Source organism: Eleginops maclovinus, chromosome 1 (assembly GCF_036324505.1).
Source record: "Eleginops maclovinus isolate JMC-PN-2008 ecotype Puerto Natales chromosome 1, JC_Emac_rtc_rv5, whole genome shotgun sequence".
Classification (NCBI taxonomy): Eukaryota; Metazoa; Chordata; class Actinopteri; order Perciformes; family Eleginopidae; genus Eleginops; species Eleginops maclovinus.
Window position 1 is genome coordinate 4,889,101 of NC_086349.1, and position 19,934 is coordinate 4,909,034.

Genomic DNA, 19,934 nt, shown 5'->3' on the forward strand with positions numbered 1-19,934 from the left:
TCAAGTACAAAATCTGATTCTTCCACCTCTGCGTTTCACTTTGGCAAGAATGCAAGGAAATGGCAATTTAAAATAGGCCTTTCAGTCATAGAGATGGTTGGATATTTGAAAAGGTGAGGTAAAACATTAATTCCAGTTTAATTCTAAATATTTATAAAGACTATTTGGTTTTAGATACAGATACATGGTGGCAGTGATAGAGTTAGGGCATAATGAGCAGCCCTTGTCATATACTATGTGTGGATTGTTTAATGTTTGCTTGATGCCTGAATACCATATTGTCATTTGAACACCCAGATGAACATAGTGGCCAAAGCAATAACTAAACTGGTACCGTTTACATCAACACATATGTTGAGCCCAGACAATCAGAGTCTGCCTCAAAATTATGTACATTCAGGACCCTCAATCAGGCCCTCAGCATTTCAGATTTTATTTTGTTGAACCTCGAAGGATTATTTCCCCGCTGTTGAATTTGCTTAATAAACCATAGTTTGAGAGTGAATCCTACCAATGTGTGCGTGTGTATGAGAGAATGAGAGAGAGAGAGAGAGAGAGAGCTAGAGAGAGAGAGAGAGAGAGAGAGAGAGAGCTAGAAAGAGAGAGAGAGAGAGAGAGAGAGAGAGAGCGAGAGAGAGAGAGAGAGTGAAAGAGAGAGAGAGGCGTGTAAGAAGTACATATCACGTGAACGCGCCAGCCAGGAAGTGGCCTATGCGCGCACACGTTCTGCGTTTGGCCGGGCGGCAGTGTAATTTGTTCTAAACAAAGTAGGACCGAGCCCGCAGAGGCCAAATGATAACAATAGACTAAACCGTTTTTTATTGTTGCTCTTGTTTGAATGTCTAACATAAAGCGTTTCAAGATACCAGCAATGGGTCCTGGATAAACGAAGGAATATTCCAGAAACACCGCGGACTGCGGGGCTTGGAGTGCGGGCAGCGGCCCGCGGCTGAGAAGGAGCTTAGCAGCCGGGAGAAGCACAAGGAGTCGCCGGCCATTGTGTGAGCTACGGAATTGAATTATTACCCAACTGAAATCCCGCAAGCCTTGCATTTTAACCTCAATAATAGTATGGCTCTTTAACACAACCGGGCGTCAGTTTTCATTGGATGTCATGTTGTTGTTTGTGTAAAATAGGTAGGCATATCAACCCTTTGGTGTCAGCTATCGTTAGCTTGATGGGGCTAACGACATTAGCTTCTCGAAGATTGTGGAAAATTAGATTGTATGACATGTCCTGCGCTCTGTTGAAATATTAGATACGTATAACGATAGTTGTCATACAGTCAAACACGCGTAAGAAATACTTAGTCTTACTTAAATGCATTGAGGCAGTTGTTTTGTTGGCACAGACAGGACAGCTGTTTTTGATGCAGTTTATATCTAAACCCCAATGTGCAGTCCAACAGTTGTATTGTCCCACACTGCTCAGTACACAGCTACATTCAAGTAACGGCCAAATGTTGCTGACTAAAGATAGTTTACGACATTTTATAAAAGGTGTTGAGAAAACACATTCTTCAGAAAAATAACGTTATGCAGGCTAATGTCATGTCTTATATCGACAGGCACATGACAGTCCAAAACACGTGTGCCTTTAAAATAAACGAACCTCTGCAGTCGGTTGGCTAACGCACCAGTTACAAAGCTGACAGCTCTATGGATAGGAATCTGCATTGTAAACATGCTAGCTAGCTTAATGCACACCACCAATGTTTTTAGTAAATCTGCTATACTGAACGCCGAATAAGATGGCTGAGGAGGCTGATGTCCTTTGTTTGTCATTAGACTGACTAAGCTAGCAGCTTGCTGTTGCTATGCTACGGAAACAACGCAAGACAAGGCTTAACGTCGGTCTAACGTTAGTTCAGTTAACGTTATGTACTGCCCTGTGCTTCCCCTTGTAATACATTATGAGCGTGTGTCGTTCAGCATTGTTGAATTATTTGAAACGTGGTTCTAATCAGCTATAAACAGTGAACCACTTTTTTTCGTGTGTTTGTTCGTGTGTGTGTCTGTGTGATTATACAAATAAAGTAAATCCAGCTCGTCATGAGTTGTTTACCTTGCACATATTGATGTCAGACATTTCTATTATTTTCTCCATTTGACCTTTAAATGTCTGTTTTCCCTCTGCCTCAGGTCCTCATCCCTTACTTCCTGATTCTGTTCTGGGAGAGTTCAGACCAGTATCATCGCCAAGATAGCCGGGCCAGGCAAGAAGAGGCACACCTCAGATCCAGACCCCAGCAGCGGTAGTGAATCCGGCGACGGGCGGCCCATTAGTGCCAAGTGCCCGAAGATGGCCAGCAGTGGTGGTAACGGCGTGGCTGGTTCCGAGACAGTGGGCCGTCGCGGTGGGGCTCAGCAGAGGGGGGGGAGTGGCAGGGACAACAGCTCGGACCTGTCCTCCAGTACCAGTAAGAAGAAGCAGAAGGACCGGGCCAACCAAGAGAGCAGAGAGGCCAAGAGGGCAGCCGCTGCAGCAGTCGACGGGGTCATTGCAGAGGTCAAGAAAGGTAAGAAGGATGTGGAGGAGTGTTTTAACAAGTGGGTCACAGTAACAATACAAATAATAATAATAATAATAATAATTCATTTAATTTATTTAGCGACTTTCCAGGTGCTCAAAGCGCTTTAAATGAAGTATTATACATGTTACACATGTAACACACCATTACTGTGGACAATACCCCACAGGAGCAATTTTGTGGCAAGTGTCTTGCCCAAGGACACAACGGCATACAGTGGCGACCAGGCGGGATTAGAGCAGTCATATAGTTAGCAGTTATACTTTGTAACATGCAATAGAACGACGGCATTGCAATAGACATCCTGCCTCATTGTCATCTTATTCCACTGAATTAAAAGAAAAAAAGCTAGGGAGAAAAAGACGGTAAGCTAGCAAATATTGGCATTAAAAAAATCAATGATTTAAAAAGAAAACAGCTTTTCAAATGTTTTAGGACGGCAACAGGGTTTAACATATTGGCGAGACACAAGGAGTTTTGGTAAGAAATAGTGAATAAGACCATAACTTTAGTAAGAAAACTATTTAGGGCCCATTTTAATTCAAGTTTTTTTATAAAGAGGCGTAGTGTTGTTTGGAGTTTGTTATACATACTCAGAACTTATTCTCACCACTGGTAAGACTTTGTTGTAGTGGTTCTAAACAGAATATCTTGGGCATTTGGAGTGTTTGTCCACAGCACAAAACAAGCAATGTTTTAAATGAAATACTTGATTGGTTAATCAAAAATAATAACCAATAATTACATTTAGCAGCTGCACCCCTTTAGCTAAACTCAATAGAAAGACAGTTTTACAGATGAGGGTGTGTGGAATTTGAATAGTGCTGACCATAAATCTGATGTATGCTTTTAATGAGTTGTTTAATACGTTGATGCAATTTCTGCATATTTAGATCATTTTATTTCAATTCCTAAGAAGATGAACACACCAATTGAGTCTTATTGAGTGTGTTTGTTATTCTGTAATAAAATGACAACATGCAGCATCTTATGTATTTTCTGTGTTGTCTTTTTGCTGTTAATTTCCTCCCTTAGTTGTGCATCATGCTGCTGCCTGATGCTTTTTGTAGGAACTCACTCACTTGGTACATGTTGTACTTTCCATATTCTGTGCTGTGTGTGGGTGTATGCGTGTTTGTGTCTCATTTAAAAACATACACGTGTGGATTATAGCTTATTTTATTCTTGGGTCTTACATTTGCTTATAGTGGCAATACACAGTAAACCCTGCTTTCTGCTTTTAAAGATACTTTTATGAAAAGAGGGGTAACTGTAACCGGTTTTCTTGCCTGAACACCTGAGTATTCATTCATGGCATTCAACTATTGTGCATCGTCCTTGTACAATACTGTTAAAATAAGACTTTTAGTTTCCCTTTGCTTCAGGTACCTATCTCTGTATTTACTCTGCGTTGTGTTCCTTGGCAGAAAAGCTGTTCAAATGGGACAAACCTCAATCTTTTGTTAGTTTCCCACAGGAATCATTGCAGCACAGTGATAGCATAATGTGATGGATGTACCTGACACTGGCTCTTCCCTTGAGGTAGAAATGCTGATACAACAAATACCACATTCCCCATAAGCCCTTGACTGAAGAGCGGGCCAATTCACAAGCCTCTCATACAAGTCTAAAGTCAGGGAAGACACCAGCCCCCCGAACAAAGCCAAGCACTTTCACTTTCACGATGTCGCTGCAAAACTCGCTTATTAAATATTGGGTGTCTGCCAGTACTGAGAACCACAGATCAGCACTCAAAAGTAAAGCTCAGACCAACCCAGCAAGTGGAACAATATTAAATATAAATTCCCTAAATCTTTAATAATACAGCATGTGTTAATCTATGCTGATGCATCACTTCATAATTACCCAGAAAGAGCTCCACTTCTTGATATTGGATCAATATATAACTTGCCAGATAATGCATCATGCTGGATTTGGTGTTGGTTCTCCATGTCGCCTTGCTGAATATCCCAAGGAGACATTATGAATAATATTGACCTGGACTACATCCTCCTGATGAACTTGGGTATATGATACGGCTATTTATATCTAGTATATCAGGGGGGCAGTGATTCAGATTAGTAACCAGTTAGGGCTGCCCAAATAAGCACCATGTGATCGGTTCTTTTTGTGCTTTTTGAAGGGAAAAACTAATTGGAAACATAGTTAACATTGCTTTATTTTATGATAATATATATATATATTTTTTAACAAATCATTATAGACTAATGTGATGATGGAAATCCAAATCAAATTTAATCAAGTATTCAAGTAGAATTTTCCGGACTTGTACTTTACTTAATTACTAAATGTGTTTCTACTTTTACTTCCTCTCCAACTACAGTTCAGAGGTACATCGTGTACTTTTACTCACTACATGTATTTAATACCTTTCAGTAACTTTACAGATCTGGATTAATGATGGTAAATATAATCAGCCCTTAACTCAGACTGTAGTTCACCTGCAGTAAATCCAGCAGCTACCCTGCAGTATACAAAGCCATTCAAACTAGCTGCACCTTTACCAGCTCTGAGAACACTTTAATGATCAATCATTATAAAACATATCAGAGATATTATTCTGAAATGGACCAATCAAACAATGACTACTTTTACTGTCGCTACTTTAAGTACATTTAGATGAGAATACTTTCTACTTTTACTGGAGGAACATTTTGAATGCAGGACTTTTACTGTGACAGAGTATTCCTACACTCTGGTACTTCTACTTTACTCAAGTACAAGATCTGAGTACTTCTCCCACCTCTGCACACCTGACGTGGTAACGGTAACCTGTAATTGGAACATTTACATGCTCCTCATCTTCACTAGCTCTGCATGGAGAGGGTGGAACAGGTTCTCCAGGATACAGTCCAGCCTCCTCCTCATCCTCTGCCCCTGCCACCTCCTCCAGATTGTCCAGTTTTACTCCCACCACAGAGCTAGCCTTCCTCACAAGATTGTTCAGCCTGTCGGTGTAAAGGCAATCCAGCATTGTCTACATCGAGCCTTGTAGAGTGTAACTACAATTTTGAGCGCTCCGTTCTCACCCCCATGGTTACCGGCAGGTCTCTGTTAGTGCACGGAGCGGCAGCTCGTCTGTGAGAGAGAGCGGGCCGGCCCCTCGCCCACAGACAAGAGGGAGAGAGCTCTCTCTTAGGGAGTGAAGAGAACGGTAACCAGAGAGATAAAATGTGCAGGATAACGTGTATGTAGCAATAATATATTTTATAAGTCTTTTTTTAGACTTATAAAATTGATAACAAACCGATAACGTTGGAGCTTTTCGATACCACACTCTTTAAAAATGGGTCCTTTTATAAAACTGGGTTTCAATACCTGTCTCTGGATCTAACGTCCTTATTGTGTTCAAAATGCACCACACTGATGCATATGACTTCAAAATGCATCACATTTTCCTACAGGGAATGTTGCTCCTAGACCATTAAGGGTTTGAGGTCCCACCGTAGCGTCACAGAATCCTGTGGGAATCTGTGATGTCAGGACCCAGTTATGAGAGAGCCCTGTGGGCGTGGCTCCACTGGAAATGCCACTGTCACCAGCTGTAGGGATTGGGTGTTGCTTGTGACCTTTCTAGAGGGATTGAGAGGAGGGGGGAAACAGAGTGAAGGAGTGGGAGAGTCGAGGCTCTCTAGTTGTGGAACACTAAATCTAGTGTGCGTACATGACTTTGTTGCCGGCAAGAAATCTAGCACTCGCTGGGTTTTTGGGATGATACTTTATTTTCAATCACTTCCAAAGTCACTATGAGCAATGGTACGTGTTTGTCTTGTTGTTTGTTGTTTACTTGGTGCACCGTTTGCTGCTTTGATTGCTGAGTTTGCTATAATGCCGGCTGCAGGCTGTGTCCTGGACTGACCCATTTAGGCAGAGTGCAATGATATGCCCTGAATATGAACAGGTGCAGTGTGACTGTGTTTCATCTGTGTTGTAGGGATAAAAAGTGTTTGAAGAACAAGTCCGAGAACCTGGAAAGGAGTTAGCAATTTAGCACTTCCGGCTCCCTTGCTTCAAAGTTAGAGTTTCTTTGAATGCGTTTTTTTTTAGATGCTTGAAATAGGATCTGTGGTTAACACAAGCCTAAAAGAGTTATACACCTTTTGTTCCCTGTCAGTAAATATCCCACTGGTGAATGTCTGAAGCTTTTAATGTGTGATTTAAAAACAGTGGTTGCTCACAACTGACTAAAGTTAGGTTTTCGTGCGCTTAAAAAAATCAGAAAATGGTAATATTGGAGATTAAATTGCTGAACAAAATATGTATGATAAACGTGTATTTTCTGCAGATTCTATTTTCTGAAAATCCAATAGAATGCAATGCTAAAATCCATTTTTGCCTAAAGAGATTGGTCATCACTCTATAGCATGTTCACCTTAAGCCCTACTAAAAAGCTCAGCACTTTATTTATTCCCCATTTCATTCTTCCATATTTATCAGATGAGGTCGACTGTGTTGTTCTTTATTTGATCTGTAATCTATAATTGAATGTATTCTTGTGACCAGGGTGGAAAGGGGAAGTGGTCTCTGGTTTCATGTATACAGTGTGTGACAGGGAAGTCTGTTGTATCTTTCCAGATGTGTTTGTGGACTGGAAGCAGAATGTCAATGAAGTGACGGTCAGACTACGCTGTGGGGAGGGGGTGCAGAGAATAGAGGATATCAACACAACCTTCACTGATACACACTGCCATGTGCACTTCCCAGGTGAGTCCCAGTGTTTAAATACAACCACAACAAAGATAACAGGCACAGTGGCCTCTGTCTCAAGTGATTGCTATCTTAGCAGTTCTGTTCTAAAAACATGTTTGATTCGTTCAGATGGACGGCAGTGGAGCTGCCAGTTGCAGGAGGAGATTGAGGCCTCATGCAGCAGAGTCCAGCACAAGGAGAAGGGAGGCTTCCTGCATGTCATCATGCACAAGAAGATTCCCTTCCACATCTGGCCTTCGCTTAAGGTGAGTCATGCATTTAATTTAGGGATGCAACTTTCTGATGTTTTAAGTCCTGAGACATGAGCTTTGGGTATTGGCCAATATGGAGTGCATATCTAATACTAAGGTGTTGCTAACTACAGCTCTGGAAAAAATGAAGAGACCACTCCAGATTTTTCTTAAGTCTTTCTCTCTACATGTATGGCAGCCATTCCAGTGTCTGTTTAATTCCAGCACAGAGAAAAAGTGTCAGTAGTTTATAGAAACAAGAGAAAATGATAATGCTGAAGTAGTCTTTACATTTTTTCCGAGGTCGATGTCATTATTTAGATATAAATCTATGAAGTAGGCTTTTTAAAAATAATTGACACTTTGCTTGTTCTATTTATTTTACTATGAGTGAACATTTTAGATCATTGTTATATTGGCCCGATTTTGAGATTTTGCTGATAAAATAAAATGGTTAATAAAAAGAGATAAAACATATCTGAATTGTTAAAAATGAAGATTATTTTTTTGTGTAAACCTTTTTAACATAGCAACAACTCAGTCAGAATAAGAAAAAACAGGAATCCATATTCCATAATATCATTATATAATATATGAACATATTATTGAATAGATAAGCTCCATTCTCACAAAGTCCATCCAGCTTTTTGAATGTAAGAAAGAAAAATACAATTACAAAAATCGTTAACACTGCCAGCAATTGCAAATAGTTCATATTTATTTATTTCTAGATAAGCAAAATGAAATTGCCAGATCCTAAGCATATTTCCTTCTATTTTTTCATTGCTGTGTTTTTTAAATCTGACCTCAAACATGAAGCGTTCCTTGCATAAAATGTTATTGTTTTACAAAGTGTGTGAAATGAGTTATTACTGTATATGGGTTCTTCAGTCTGCGTCTGGTTTAATAAATGTGCTTGCCTCGATTCTCAAACAGTCAAACAAGAAGGAGAAGGACGAAGTTCCTATTGAGACCAAAAAAGAGAAGGAACCAGAGGGGAAGTCCGTTGACTCGGAGTCATCAGAGAAACCCAAAGTGTCCTCCACCCAGCCAAAACCACAGCCCCCCCACACACCTGCACACCGCAACAAGGCAGAGCGGGGGACAAAGCGTGGCCTGAAAAACAAACAAGCGTGTGACAAGGCCTCTACAGGCTCTGCAGGGGCGAAGGGTGGAGCTGGAGACAGCTCAACCCCCACCATCAGGCCTGTCTCAGTCACGCAAGCAGAGCCTCAGGAACCCAGTGCCAAGCGCACCATCACCCAGCTGCCCGCGACGACCAAGGAGGCCACGTCACCGGCCGACAGGGACTCGCACACACACCTGCCCGCTGGTCGGAGCCCTCAGACGCAACGCAAGATGGAGACAACAGAGGCGGAGGAGAGGAACAGAGAGCGGGAGACGCTGCTGGCAGCCATAGCAACACAACTCAGGTGAGAGAGGTTGATTTGTTTTTTTAGAAAGTCAAAATGTATTAAAAAACCTCAGTAGGTTGCAGAGCTTTTTCCTTCAGAGCACCACTTCTTTGGAATCGTCTTCCCATTCCGATCAGACAAGTCATTTCTGTTGATTCAAATTTGTGTTTTGACTCAAAACACACCTCTTCTCACCTGCTCACCTAGTTTCGATCTCCTTGTATCCATCTGTCTGGTTTTGCATACATATGCTTTTATCTAATGTTTTTGTTCATAATGTCTTTATCATTTTTGCCCTTTGAGGCATTTGTTGTGATTTGGGGCTTTAATTCATTTTGATTTGACTTCCCAGGGAAATATCAACAAAATTGCAAATGTAAAATATGTAAAAATAATATTTCGATTGAAGTTTTGAGGTTCTGCAGAGAAGTCCCGAGTTACAAACTATATATTACAGAATTAATAACAAATCTCATTGTGATGAATAAATGTCTTGATGCCATTATGAGACAGTGACGTTTTCACATGGTTATTTATATCTGGGTTCTACTGGGGCAGAGGGTGCAATTGAACTATTTAAGAGGACATCTCCCATCATCCTTTTGCGTGCAAGCCAAGCACTCCCCACTGCTTTTCTTGGCACGACCCGCCCTGCATAGCTTGGCAGCAGCGTAACTGACTGTTTAGAATCCAGTTTTTAATGCAATACAGAGTCCTGAGAGGCCTGTACTGCTGAGCCAGTTCACCATACCCTGGATACCTTTGTGTTATCTGTTAACCAACCCTCACAACAATGATCCTGATAAGCCATTGTAGACGCTGGTTACAAACTTAGTAAATTAACCCGGGGTTTCTCAGTCTGGCTAAGAGTGCGTTTTCATAAAATTGACAGAGTTTGTAGCTTTTGACATTTCACTGGACAGCAGCGTGGAATATTTAGCCAATGAAGAGTAAACTATAATATTAGACACATTTTGAAGACCTAATCTGGCCTGAAAGTAATGTAGTCACAGCTGCAAAGCTTTAAAAAAAATCTCCGACTGTCTGAATCAACAGGTTTAAATATCACGGCCCGTCTAATGCACGAGAAGTTCTGGCTTTAATTAGGAGTCCAATAAATTAAAATGTTGCATTGATATAATCTTATGGTAGAGCATAGAATAAATAGGCTTCTTAATTCATACCCAAAACTAAATATAAAAACATAATGGTCAACTTTTATTTAAATGATACTCCGATTGTTCTGGTAGGCAGTGAAATTCTATTAATGATCACATTCATACAGTCTGCGATTCATCCCCAGCCATGTTTCTTTTAGCCTTCAGCATAACTTCCTAGCCTTAAACTTGTTCATATTTGTTTGATTATCATTTTACAATCTTTGCACCGAGCTTTGATTCGTCAGCAGGTGGTGCTTTTATATGAGGTGATCTCTTATCTAGAACATAAACCTGCTTCAGAGCACCATAAGTTACCATGGTGATCTAGCTCTGTAAGAAGTGAAACAATGGCGTAGGACTGTAAACTCAGCTGTAAAACCCTGAAGTTACCTCGCTAACCCTGCCTCATAGGGCTGGCCTCATATGACCTACAGAAGTAAACATCTCAAGCCACGCCTCTGGCAGCCAGCAGCTAATCATAATACATAGACCATGCTACAGAGTTAGAGTTACAGTTCTAGAAATTGTTATTGGATCATTTTCTTATTATTTAGCCCTATGATTAAATATTATAACAGCCAATAATACCATCTGGCCTGTGTGGGCTCTGCCTTTTGAGCTTGGAAGAGAATCATTTTAATTAACCATAATACAAAAAACAAACATAATACAACAACAACAAAAAACCCCTACCTTATGACTTATTACTTCTGCAAATAAACTCAATGCTCCTCAGACTGTTCCCGCTACTACACTTGTGTAATGGGGTGTCTTCACAGCATGTAGTGTTAAAAAGTTAACTTTGCAATTGCTGCAGCTATTGGAGAAGAATACATCTATGTTGTACATGAACTTGTACAGTTGGTATAGATTCTTGCTTCTCCTAGGTATTGAAGTTATTCCCTGGTGGATTGGTAGAATAACTTCTTGTGTCTTTTCTGATTCAGGTGGCAGAAAAGCGAAACCAGTCTTCAGACAGATCTGTAACAGCGGCACACGGCAGTGATGACCAACCAGCAGCTCCCGTCAGCACCGTTAACGGCCTCCAGACAGATAACCAGCTACCTGTTGGATTAGACAAGGAAGTGAACTCAGCCTCTCCTGAAACGCAGGGAGGTAGAACTGACTCTGAGCCACAGAAAAAGCCTGTTGAGCAGGAATCAGAGCAGGATACTCTGATCTCCCAGCAGCAGCTTGAATCAAAGGAGGCGGGCTCTATAGCAGCTGTTGGCGTGGCAGCCAAACAGAGCCAGTCACCTGCTGAACCCCCGAGGCAGGGCAGTGGGGATGGAGAGGAGAAGCGGGACCAGTCCAAGGAGGAGCCCCTTCTGGAAATACAACAAGAAGGTCAGTTAAGAAGGTTATGAACATCCAGAATGCATCCTTACAAAATTGAGATATGGACTTGTGCAATATCGAAATCTCGGTAAGAGAAACAACTACTGTGGTGATTCAGAAAAGCCACCGCCTTTAAATATTCTACAGACTTAACAAAAAAACCTTGTTTGTCACAGATTGTCCTAATATCACACCATGACTACTTTTTTATCGCATATGAAAGTATCATTAAAAATAATCGCAATTTGTATTTTTTTCCATATAGCGCCAGACTGTGTTGCACCCAATAATGCAATCAATGTTACTACATTTGCACTTAACCAGATCAAATTTGAATGAATTAAATGAATAAGAGTATAAAGTCACCTTTAACAGTATAAAAAACACCCATACTTTTTTAGATTATGATCAAAAGCTGTATAACTTCCAGCTAATACAGAAATGGGTATTCTCCAGGTCCGGCTGATGCAGCGGAGCTCACTGAGACGGCTTCCACCTGTCACTCAAACTGACCATGCCCCTAATAAAGCTGAACTTAAAGTATTAATTTAACAAAAATAAGCGAGGCATATAGAAATGCAAACCCGCACACAGTTGTCCAGTTCAGGGTAATGAACTATCCCAAACGTGTTTTTGTTGCTAACATGTTTATGGGGTCTATGGAGATTGCTTCCTTTAAGCCAGCCTACAAGTTGCCACAGAAAACTGTGGGATTTGACACCTGTGCAAAGGCTGCCCCTTGATTATTACATTATCCATCAAAAATGATTGCTTAATTAGTTTTAAAAAAAGTCCTTCCTGTACATTATTTTATTATGAGTTCAAATGACTTTTTCAGGAAATGACATGATTGTTTTCTGCAGACTCCTGCATTGTGACAAATCTGTGGGTTTATACATAACAAAGTACTGTTTGTACACATTCAAGGTTGTTTTGCTCTTCAGATTGTCAGCATTGATTTATCGAGCAGGTAAATGAGGTACCTTTCTAAATATCTCCCTGCAGTCCCAGAGCCCATGGTCAACCTGCAGTTTTTGAAGAATGACTCGTACGAGAAGGGCACCGACCTGATGGTGGTGAATGTTTACACCAAGGAGATCTGCAGGGACACGGCCAGGGTCATCTTCAGGGAACAGGACTTCACCCTCATCTTCCAGACAAGGTAGGAAACGGCAATACGCAAAAAAAAAAAGTAAAAGGATAGCTTTATTGTATTTAACCAGAGAATTATCTCTCTGTTTCTCTCTTCCACAGTGATGCTAACTTTCTGAAGCTTCATCCAGACTGTGGACCAAACACAGTGTTCAAGTGGCAAGTCAAACTCAGGTCAGTGTTATTTTTCTAAATAAACTCTCTGCCTCGCTTTATGGAAAAGATATTTTTCGCACATTTTCACAGTGCGCTATACGTCAATGGATAGCAACAACCTTTATTTTGAATGCATCAAAAACATAATGGCACAATTTGGTGGAAAACCGTTATTTTTTTGGGAAAACTCCCATTAGCTTCTTCGTCAAACAGTGGCAATGCACCGGTGCTGCATCAGGTCAAACACATGATATATAGAGCCGCAGAAAAATTAAGAGACCACTTCAGCATTATCATTTTCTCTTGTTTTATTATTTTTTATTGTATTCTATAAACTACTGACTTGTTCTCTGTGTTGGAATTCAACAGACACTGGAATGGCTGCCATAGATGTAGAGATAAAGATAAAGAAACATTTGGAGTGGGCTCTTCATTTTTCCAGAGCTGTATATAGGACGGCATAAACTGACTTAAACCGGGATCATATTTTAGGGTGTTCCAATGCTTTCCTTTTTATTGCCTCAAATACTCAGTGTAAGTGCAATTGTAGAGACCATATAGAAATACTCGCCCTGCATCTCATTACTGAAGTACTGATGGAAACCTTGAGGCTTTTCAAATATCAAACCACAACAAAGTCTATTCCCACTCAAAATAATTCAACACGCTAGTTGATATACTATCGAAACAATATTGAATTCATTATATAAAGGTGAATCAGCCTCAGGGTGGAATGGATGAAACGGATGGTTCTGAGCTGTAGCCTCACGCCACTTTGTCTTTTTATCTGACCTGTCAACATGTGTCTGCCCCCCGTGCCTCAGGAACCTGATCCAGCCCGAGCTGTGCAGCTACTCCTTCACCCCGTCCCGACTGGACATCACCCTGAAGAAGAGGCACAGCCAGCGCTGGGGGGGTCTGGAGGCCCCCGCCATTCAAGGTGTGCTGCCAGGCTTCTACTCGAAAGCAGTATGCGGTTATAGATCTGTGATGTTAAATGTGTGGTGAAATTATACATGCGTTAATTATAAATATGCCCGTTAAACTCTGAATGCCGAACACAACCACGAGTTAAAATCAACATAGCTTACATACCCCTTGGCAAACTCCTTTTTTGAAATCGATTTAGAGTTGTTTGCCTCGCAGACAGGTGGCCTCTGTTTAAATTTTGAGCAAATGTATGTCCGCTGTAGCGTGGCTCTCAGAGACAGGAATTTGAACTCTGTAACTTAGCTAGTAAATGGATACGGGTGCCAGTTCATCCTGCAAGCCTTATGTGGCCTACATACTGTGACACCCAGGGCTTGGTGTCCTTGAGAGCCCATTAAATGGTTTGTAATGGGATCAGATTTCAGTTTGTTTCACTAGTGGAGTATATCGTAATTGCTTCCAATTCAATTCCGTGGCAGTTTTCAGTAAATAACTCTGAAATTTGCTTCCGATTACATAATACAACAGGCAATTGGTACATACAGGTCAGCAGGTTATTCAAAATAAATGTAAAGAAGCAATAATATAAGCAAAAATATTTGTAGAATTACGAAAAAAGAAAACTGATGAAAAATGTACAATTTATATTCTAAAATAATTTTCTCTCCTTTGTGCTTATATGTTTTATAATTAGGAACATCCTAAATAATGAAGTACATAATCTTAAGTCTTTTTAGTCTTTTTTTATTCTAAAAACCTGTTCTTAAGTCATAAAACAAATTAGAAAGATATATTGGATCAGACGGGGATTCTGTAAAGAAATGTTACAAAATAAATATTGCAGGGTTTTTTTTTCTATAATTTGAAACCAAATGACAAAAACATCCAACTTACAAACTTCAAATGCAAACCTGTAATATAAGGCATTACCACAATTGAACGTCACAAATCAACTTATCGGAATTAGGTAATTGCAGTAACCACGTGATTTATCATAGCTGTTATATTGATTGAAAAATAATGATTTTGCCACATGGAATGTTTTTGTTCTGCCTCCATAAAAGGGATTTTCAAACTCTACGTCTCCAGCTGTTCAGGGCCAGTGTCTTGTTTTTATGTAGAGCTTTAGCTCCTAACCACAAGCTCCATTCTCCTGTTCAAGGTGCAGTGGGTGGAGCCAAGGTCGCTGTGCCCTCCAGCCCTACCTGCATGGAGAAGAGTCAGCCGGGCAGCAGCCAGCACAGCCTCCCCACCAAGGACGAGCCACCCAGGGTCGGTGAGGAGAAACCCAAGCCCCCTAAAGCCTCCTCCAGAGTAGATGATGGAGGTCTGGATAACGTGGCTCCTCGCTCCGTCTCTGAGCATGTTGCTATCACCAAGCAAGAGCCTGCTGTTACCACGGTGAGCTGAAAGATGACAAATAATTTACAGTTCATATACTAATTGCGTAACAATATTAGAAGCAGCCTATTTAGAAGAAAAGATGGCAATTGAATTATTTTTAATTTGTAGAATTGATGTCTTAATCTTTCTCACACAGCCTAAACCCACCTGCATGGTGCAGCCCATGACCCATGCCGCTCCCGCCAGCAACGAGCGCCATGAAGAAGAGGAGGAGAAGAAGGTGTGCCTGCCTGGTTTTACAGGATTGGTTAACCTCGGAAACACCTGCTTCATGAACAGCGTCATCCAATCCCTGTCCAACACCAGAGAACTCAGGGACTACTTTCATGGTAAATACTAGGTGTAGTTTGTTCATTAGTACAGGTTACATTACAATGTGCACATTTTAACTTTTATTTCCTATCTTTATAAAAACATTTGTAATTGTATTTGATATTTTTCTTCAACTTCTTATGTTTATGAAACAAAAATTCAAATTCAAATAATAAATCTAACCAATAATAATTGTATTTAATCTTTCACTTTAACTTCTTATGTTTGTGTACATATTTTTATTTCACGTTGTATTTTATTGGTTATTTTTCTTTAACTTAATATGTTTATATACATTCATTTAGTTTTATTTGTATTATATTTTTCTATAGAACATTCTAACTTAGCTTCTTATGCTTTTTATAAATGTCTCTGGACATTTTTTAGAAACTTAATATGTTTTTGGTTTTTGTCAGCACATTTTTACATTAACATATAAATATTCATGTTCTTTAAAACACTTTTTTTTTACTTTTCCATTTTAAAACAAAGCAACTGTTCCATAACCCAATTTTCCCTTGTACAAAAACAGTATTCTGATCCTGAAAACATTTTTTGACCCAAGGCATAATTTAGTAGGCTACTTTATTCTGTTGCTAAATAATAAGACATGGTCTGTTTTGTTATGGCTTGGTTACACGGATAAATAGATTATGCTATGATAATAATGGCCTCATTAATTCTAATTTTATTGACTTCCTCTGCAAACATAGACACAAAAGCAGTCCCAAGCGGCCCACAGGAGTTCATTTAATGAGGACTTTCTCACGTTGTGTCTGAAAATCCCAGACACACTGTATTTCCTGCAGGTCAAGTATTTTAAACTTTGAAATAATTGCTGCTTAATCCAGGTCAAACTGATTAAACTATATATTTCTAAATATATATTGAGGATTCTTTTTAGCAAGACTGAACCACAAACAAAAAGAGAAGCCATTCTTATAACACGCACTGAGGCCTTGCATATAACATGTTGGTGTTTCAGAGGTTAGAATGGAGCTCTCAAGACATTGAGTGAATACCGCTATTTTCAGACAAACAATGCGAGAAAAATAAGGTGCTTTTTCTAACAGTAAAGCATGTAAACATGTTTTAGTAAAAGTCAAAATATATATAAAAATAAATACCTATGAACCTACAAAAATTAAAAGACACATTCTTTAAAAAAAAAAAAAGACATTTAACTGGAACAGTGTCGGTATCAGTTTAGAGAACCTTTGAACCTAGTGTTTTAAAACAAATAAAGATCTTTTTGCTTGTTCCACATGTATAGCATTCAGAGGAAGTGTTTCTGTAATGTCCTTCTGTGTGTATCCATACACGTCTCAGCTCCAGGGACTTCTGTGATCGATGTCTGCTCCCAGTGTCTCATGACTTTTGTTTCCGTGCCCCTGCAGATCGAGGGTTCGAGTCAGAAATCAACTGCAATAATCCCCTGGGGACGGGAGGCCGGCTAGCCATTGGTTTCGCAGTGCTCCTCAGGGCCCTTTGGAAAGGAACACACCATGCCTTCCAACCCTCCAAACTCAAGGTACACAAGCAGAGATTTTCCACGTGAACTAAACTCAATGTTATCAAAAGAAAAATATCATGCTGAACAAGATCAATATGAACAATGCTTCAATGCCTCTCACTCCCACTCTGTTTGTCACCTCACAGGCTATTGTGGCCAGTAAAGCCAGTCAGTTTACAGGCTACGCCCAGCACGATGCCCAGGAGTTCATGGCTTTCTTGCTGGACGGACTCCACGAAGACTTGAACCGCATCCAGAATAAACCTTACACAGAGACGGTGGACTCTGACGGGCGGCTGGATGAGGTGGGTGTTTCTCTCACCTATGGGATATCAAAAGTGTGTGGTTTAGAAGTCTGGAGCAGTGAATGTGCTGTGATTAGGGACTTGGCTTTAAGCATAGCCACTTAAACCCTTACTTTAACCAGGATAATGACAAATAAAATAATGTTCTTCAGGGGAACTTCCTGTTGAAACATTAACTTTTAGTGATACCTGTATGTTTTTTTAAGCTTAGATAAGTTACGAATGGGAGAGTACTGTCAAATCTAAGCAACTAAAAAATCAAATGAAAGCTAAGATTCAGTTCCTAATGCATATAAGAGGTCAGACAGCAAATACAGCATTGTTAAGATAATGAAAGATTATAAGTAGATTAGAATTTTACCTTGGTCCAAAAACAGATTTTGAACTGGCAGAGTATCTCTCGGTCAGAGATAGAAAGCAGAGACAGATCCTAAAGTCCAGGCTCAGTGAGCACAAACTGGCAATCGACACAGGAAGACTCAAAAGATCCTGGCAACCAAAAGAAAACAGAAGATGTGGTCACTGTACGGTGAGACTGAGAAGTGTGAAACATTTAGGGAAATAAGAAAGAGTTATTAACAAGTTGAACTCTGTACTCCCAGATTTCAGAGAGGGTAACGACCTCTCCAGATTAAAGATACTCCTAGGATAAGGAGACAAAGCCCAATATGAACATGCATGCCACAACCTCAGTGACAGTGAATGAGACACACACACACACATCCACACAATCATGCGCCCACACACAAGTGTAAACTGTATATATTTAATTAATATGTAACAATTTGAAATGTATGTTAATGTTGTGTTATTATGTCGATGCTTTGCCAACATTGTTTCTTTTAACTTTAATGCCAGTAAAGCCCCTTTGAAGTGAGTATTGGGGATTTTCTCAATTGAACTGATAGTGTTTTATGCTTATAAGAAAAGCAATGGAGGGAGAGGTCCTGCCCTTTTGACATTTTCACCTGTGCGGATGATAATCCTCCAAAGGGATGTATCGCTTTTATTGAAACCTTTGGGGATATTTCCAAGGTACAAAAAGGTAAAAGATGAGGTGTGAAGTGTCGAAATACTGAGAATAAATGGTCCACTCTCCAAATCTCTTGGTTGAGGTTACCAAAGTTACGGTTCAGGTTTTTCAGCAGAAATCCCGAGTGGTGCAAACAAGGAGATGAGATATGGACTGAGTTTCCCATGCCTTTTGTCCTTTGTTTCCCTTTTCTAACGCTGCCTCGTATAATTGGTTGTAATTAATTGAAGAGGCATCAATAAGTATCTGAGTTATCATTGTGGTTTCCTTTAAAAAAAGAATGGGGAAGCTGTAGGTAATGCTGCTGTGTTGCATGTGTTGCAGGTGGTTGCTGAGGAAGCGTGGCAGAGGCACAAGATGAGGAACGATTCCTTCATCGTGGACCTCTTCCAAGGCCAGTTCAAATCCAAGCTGGTCTGCCCCATGTGCTCCAAGGTACCTTCCTTAAAATGTTCTTCCTAAGAGGAAATGCTTTAAAATGTTTGCTTTGTTCTTGAAATGAATTCTCTCTTCACTCTTTCTCCTCTCTTCCCGCTCCAGGTGTCCATCACCTTTGACCCTTTCCTCTACCTGCCCGTGCCCTTACCTCAGAAACAAAAGGTGCTCTCTGTTTTCTACTTTGCTAAGGAACCTCATAAAAAACCCATCAAGGTAAGATGAAATAACTTATCAATCTCCACTTAAGCACTTGTACTTTAATATATGTTGACAGGATGTTTCCTTTCTCTAATGTTCTTTTATGTTTGTCTCAGTTTTTGGTGAGTGTGAGTAAGGAGAACTCCAGCACGGCAGAAGTCCTCGAATCCATCTCCAGGAATGTCCGCGTCAAGCCAGAGAACCTCAGGCTGGCAGAGGTATGGTATAATAAATATTCACAATCATTTGAGAAATAATATTACTACAGGGTAGCGTTCTAGTCAAGACTGGAGTGTACCAAGACAAGACCAACACTTCAAGACCATGGCAGGGCAAGACCAGAACCAGACTAGTGTGAATCCAATATTAAATAATACACTTACAATAAAATGATGATGAAGGTACTATAGTCAATTTAATCTGAACAATCCACATCATCATGGAAAGACCCATTTATAAACAGTAAGATATAAATTCAAAAAGTGATTATTTTCATTTCAATACATTAAATCAGTAAGATCTTATTATAAAACATAGTATTATAAATTGTAATGTATATGTAAGTCGGTGAAGTCCGGTTATTGGTTGCATTTGAAACCGTGGTCTTGACCGGTAGGTATGGACATAAAATCTTGAGTCCTGAAGTTCCGAGGCCGAGACAAGACCAAGACCTTTTTTGAAAAGTGGTCTCAAGACCAAGATAAATACAAAAAATAGAAAATAAAATCATTAAAAGAAATTCATGAATAAATAAAAAACTGATACAAATAATAACTACAATACTATTTCTTGTTTAACTTCACCCTTAAGTTTGACATGTTTTCTGTACTCATTATGCGGGAACAAAAATGAAACACTGTTAATGCAGCAATTAGAGATGGCCAGCTGAGGGACAAAACTGTACTCGTTGTTTTTTCCTCTCAGGTGGGTAAGAACCGCTTCCTGCGCATGTTCCTGCCGTCCCACCCCCTGGACACGGTGTCCTCCTCCGACATGTTGTTCTGCTTTGAGGTGCTCTCCAAAGACATGGCCAAAGAGAGGGTGGTGTTGCTCCGAGTGCAGCAGGTAATTAAAATAGTGTTTTCCCT

General features: G+C 40.1%; 1 protein-coding gene across 1 annotated transcript in view; it reads left to right on the top strand.

The window, feature by feature from the left end:
- Positions 1 to 726: 726 nt before the first annotated feature.
- The window catches only part of usp19 (ubiquitin specific peptidase 19), a 29,162-nt gene continuing 9,954 nt past the window's right edge, over positions 727 to 19,934 (top strand). Inside the window, 18 exon segments of the mRNA XM_063887720.1 lie at positions 727 to 1,001; positions 2,143 to 2,519; positions 7,128 to 7,256; positions 7,371 to 7,507; positions 8,429 to 8,846; positions 8,849 to 8,925; positions 11,015 to 11,414; positions 12,411 to 12,567; positions 12,660 to 12,731; positions 13,538 to 13,653; positions 14,806 to 15,044; positions 15,184 to 15,376; positions 16,757 to 16,890; positions 17,019 to 17,177; positions 18,535 to 18,645; positions 18,751 to 18,861; positions 18,963 to 19,064; positions 19,771 to 19,911. Of these exon segments, the coding sequence (XP_063743790.1) occupies positions 2,303 to 2,519; positions 7,128 to 7,256; positions 7,371 to 7,507; positions 8,429 to 8,846; positions 8,849 to 8,925; positions 11,015 to 11,414; positions 12,411 to 12,567; positions 12,660 to 12,731; positions 13,538 to 13,653; positions 14,806 to 15,044; positions 15,184 to 15,376; positions 16,757 to 16,890; positions 17,019 to 17,177; positions 18,535 to 18,645; positions 18,751 to 18,861; positions 18,963 to 19,064; positions 19,771 to 19,911 (2,913 nt within the window). The 5' untranslated portion in view covers positions 727 to 1,001; positions 2,143 to 2,302.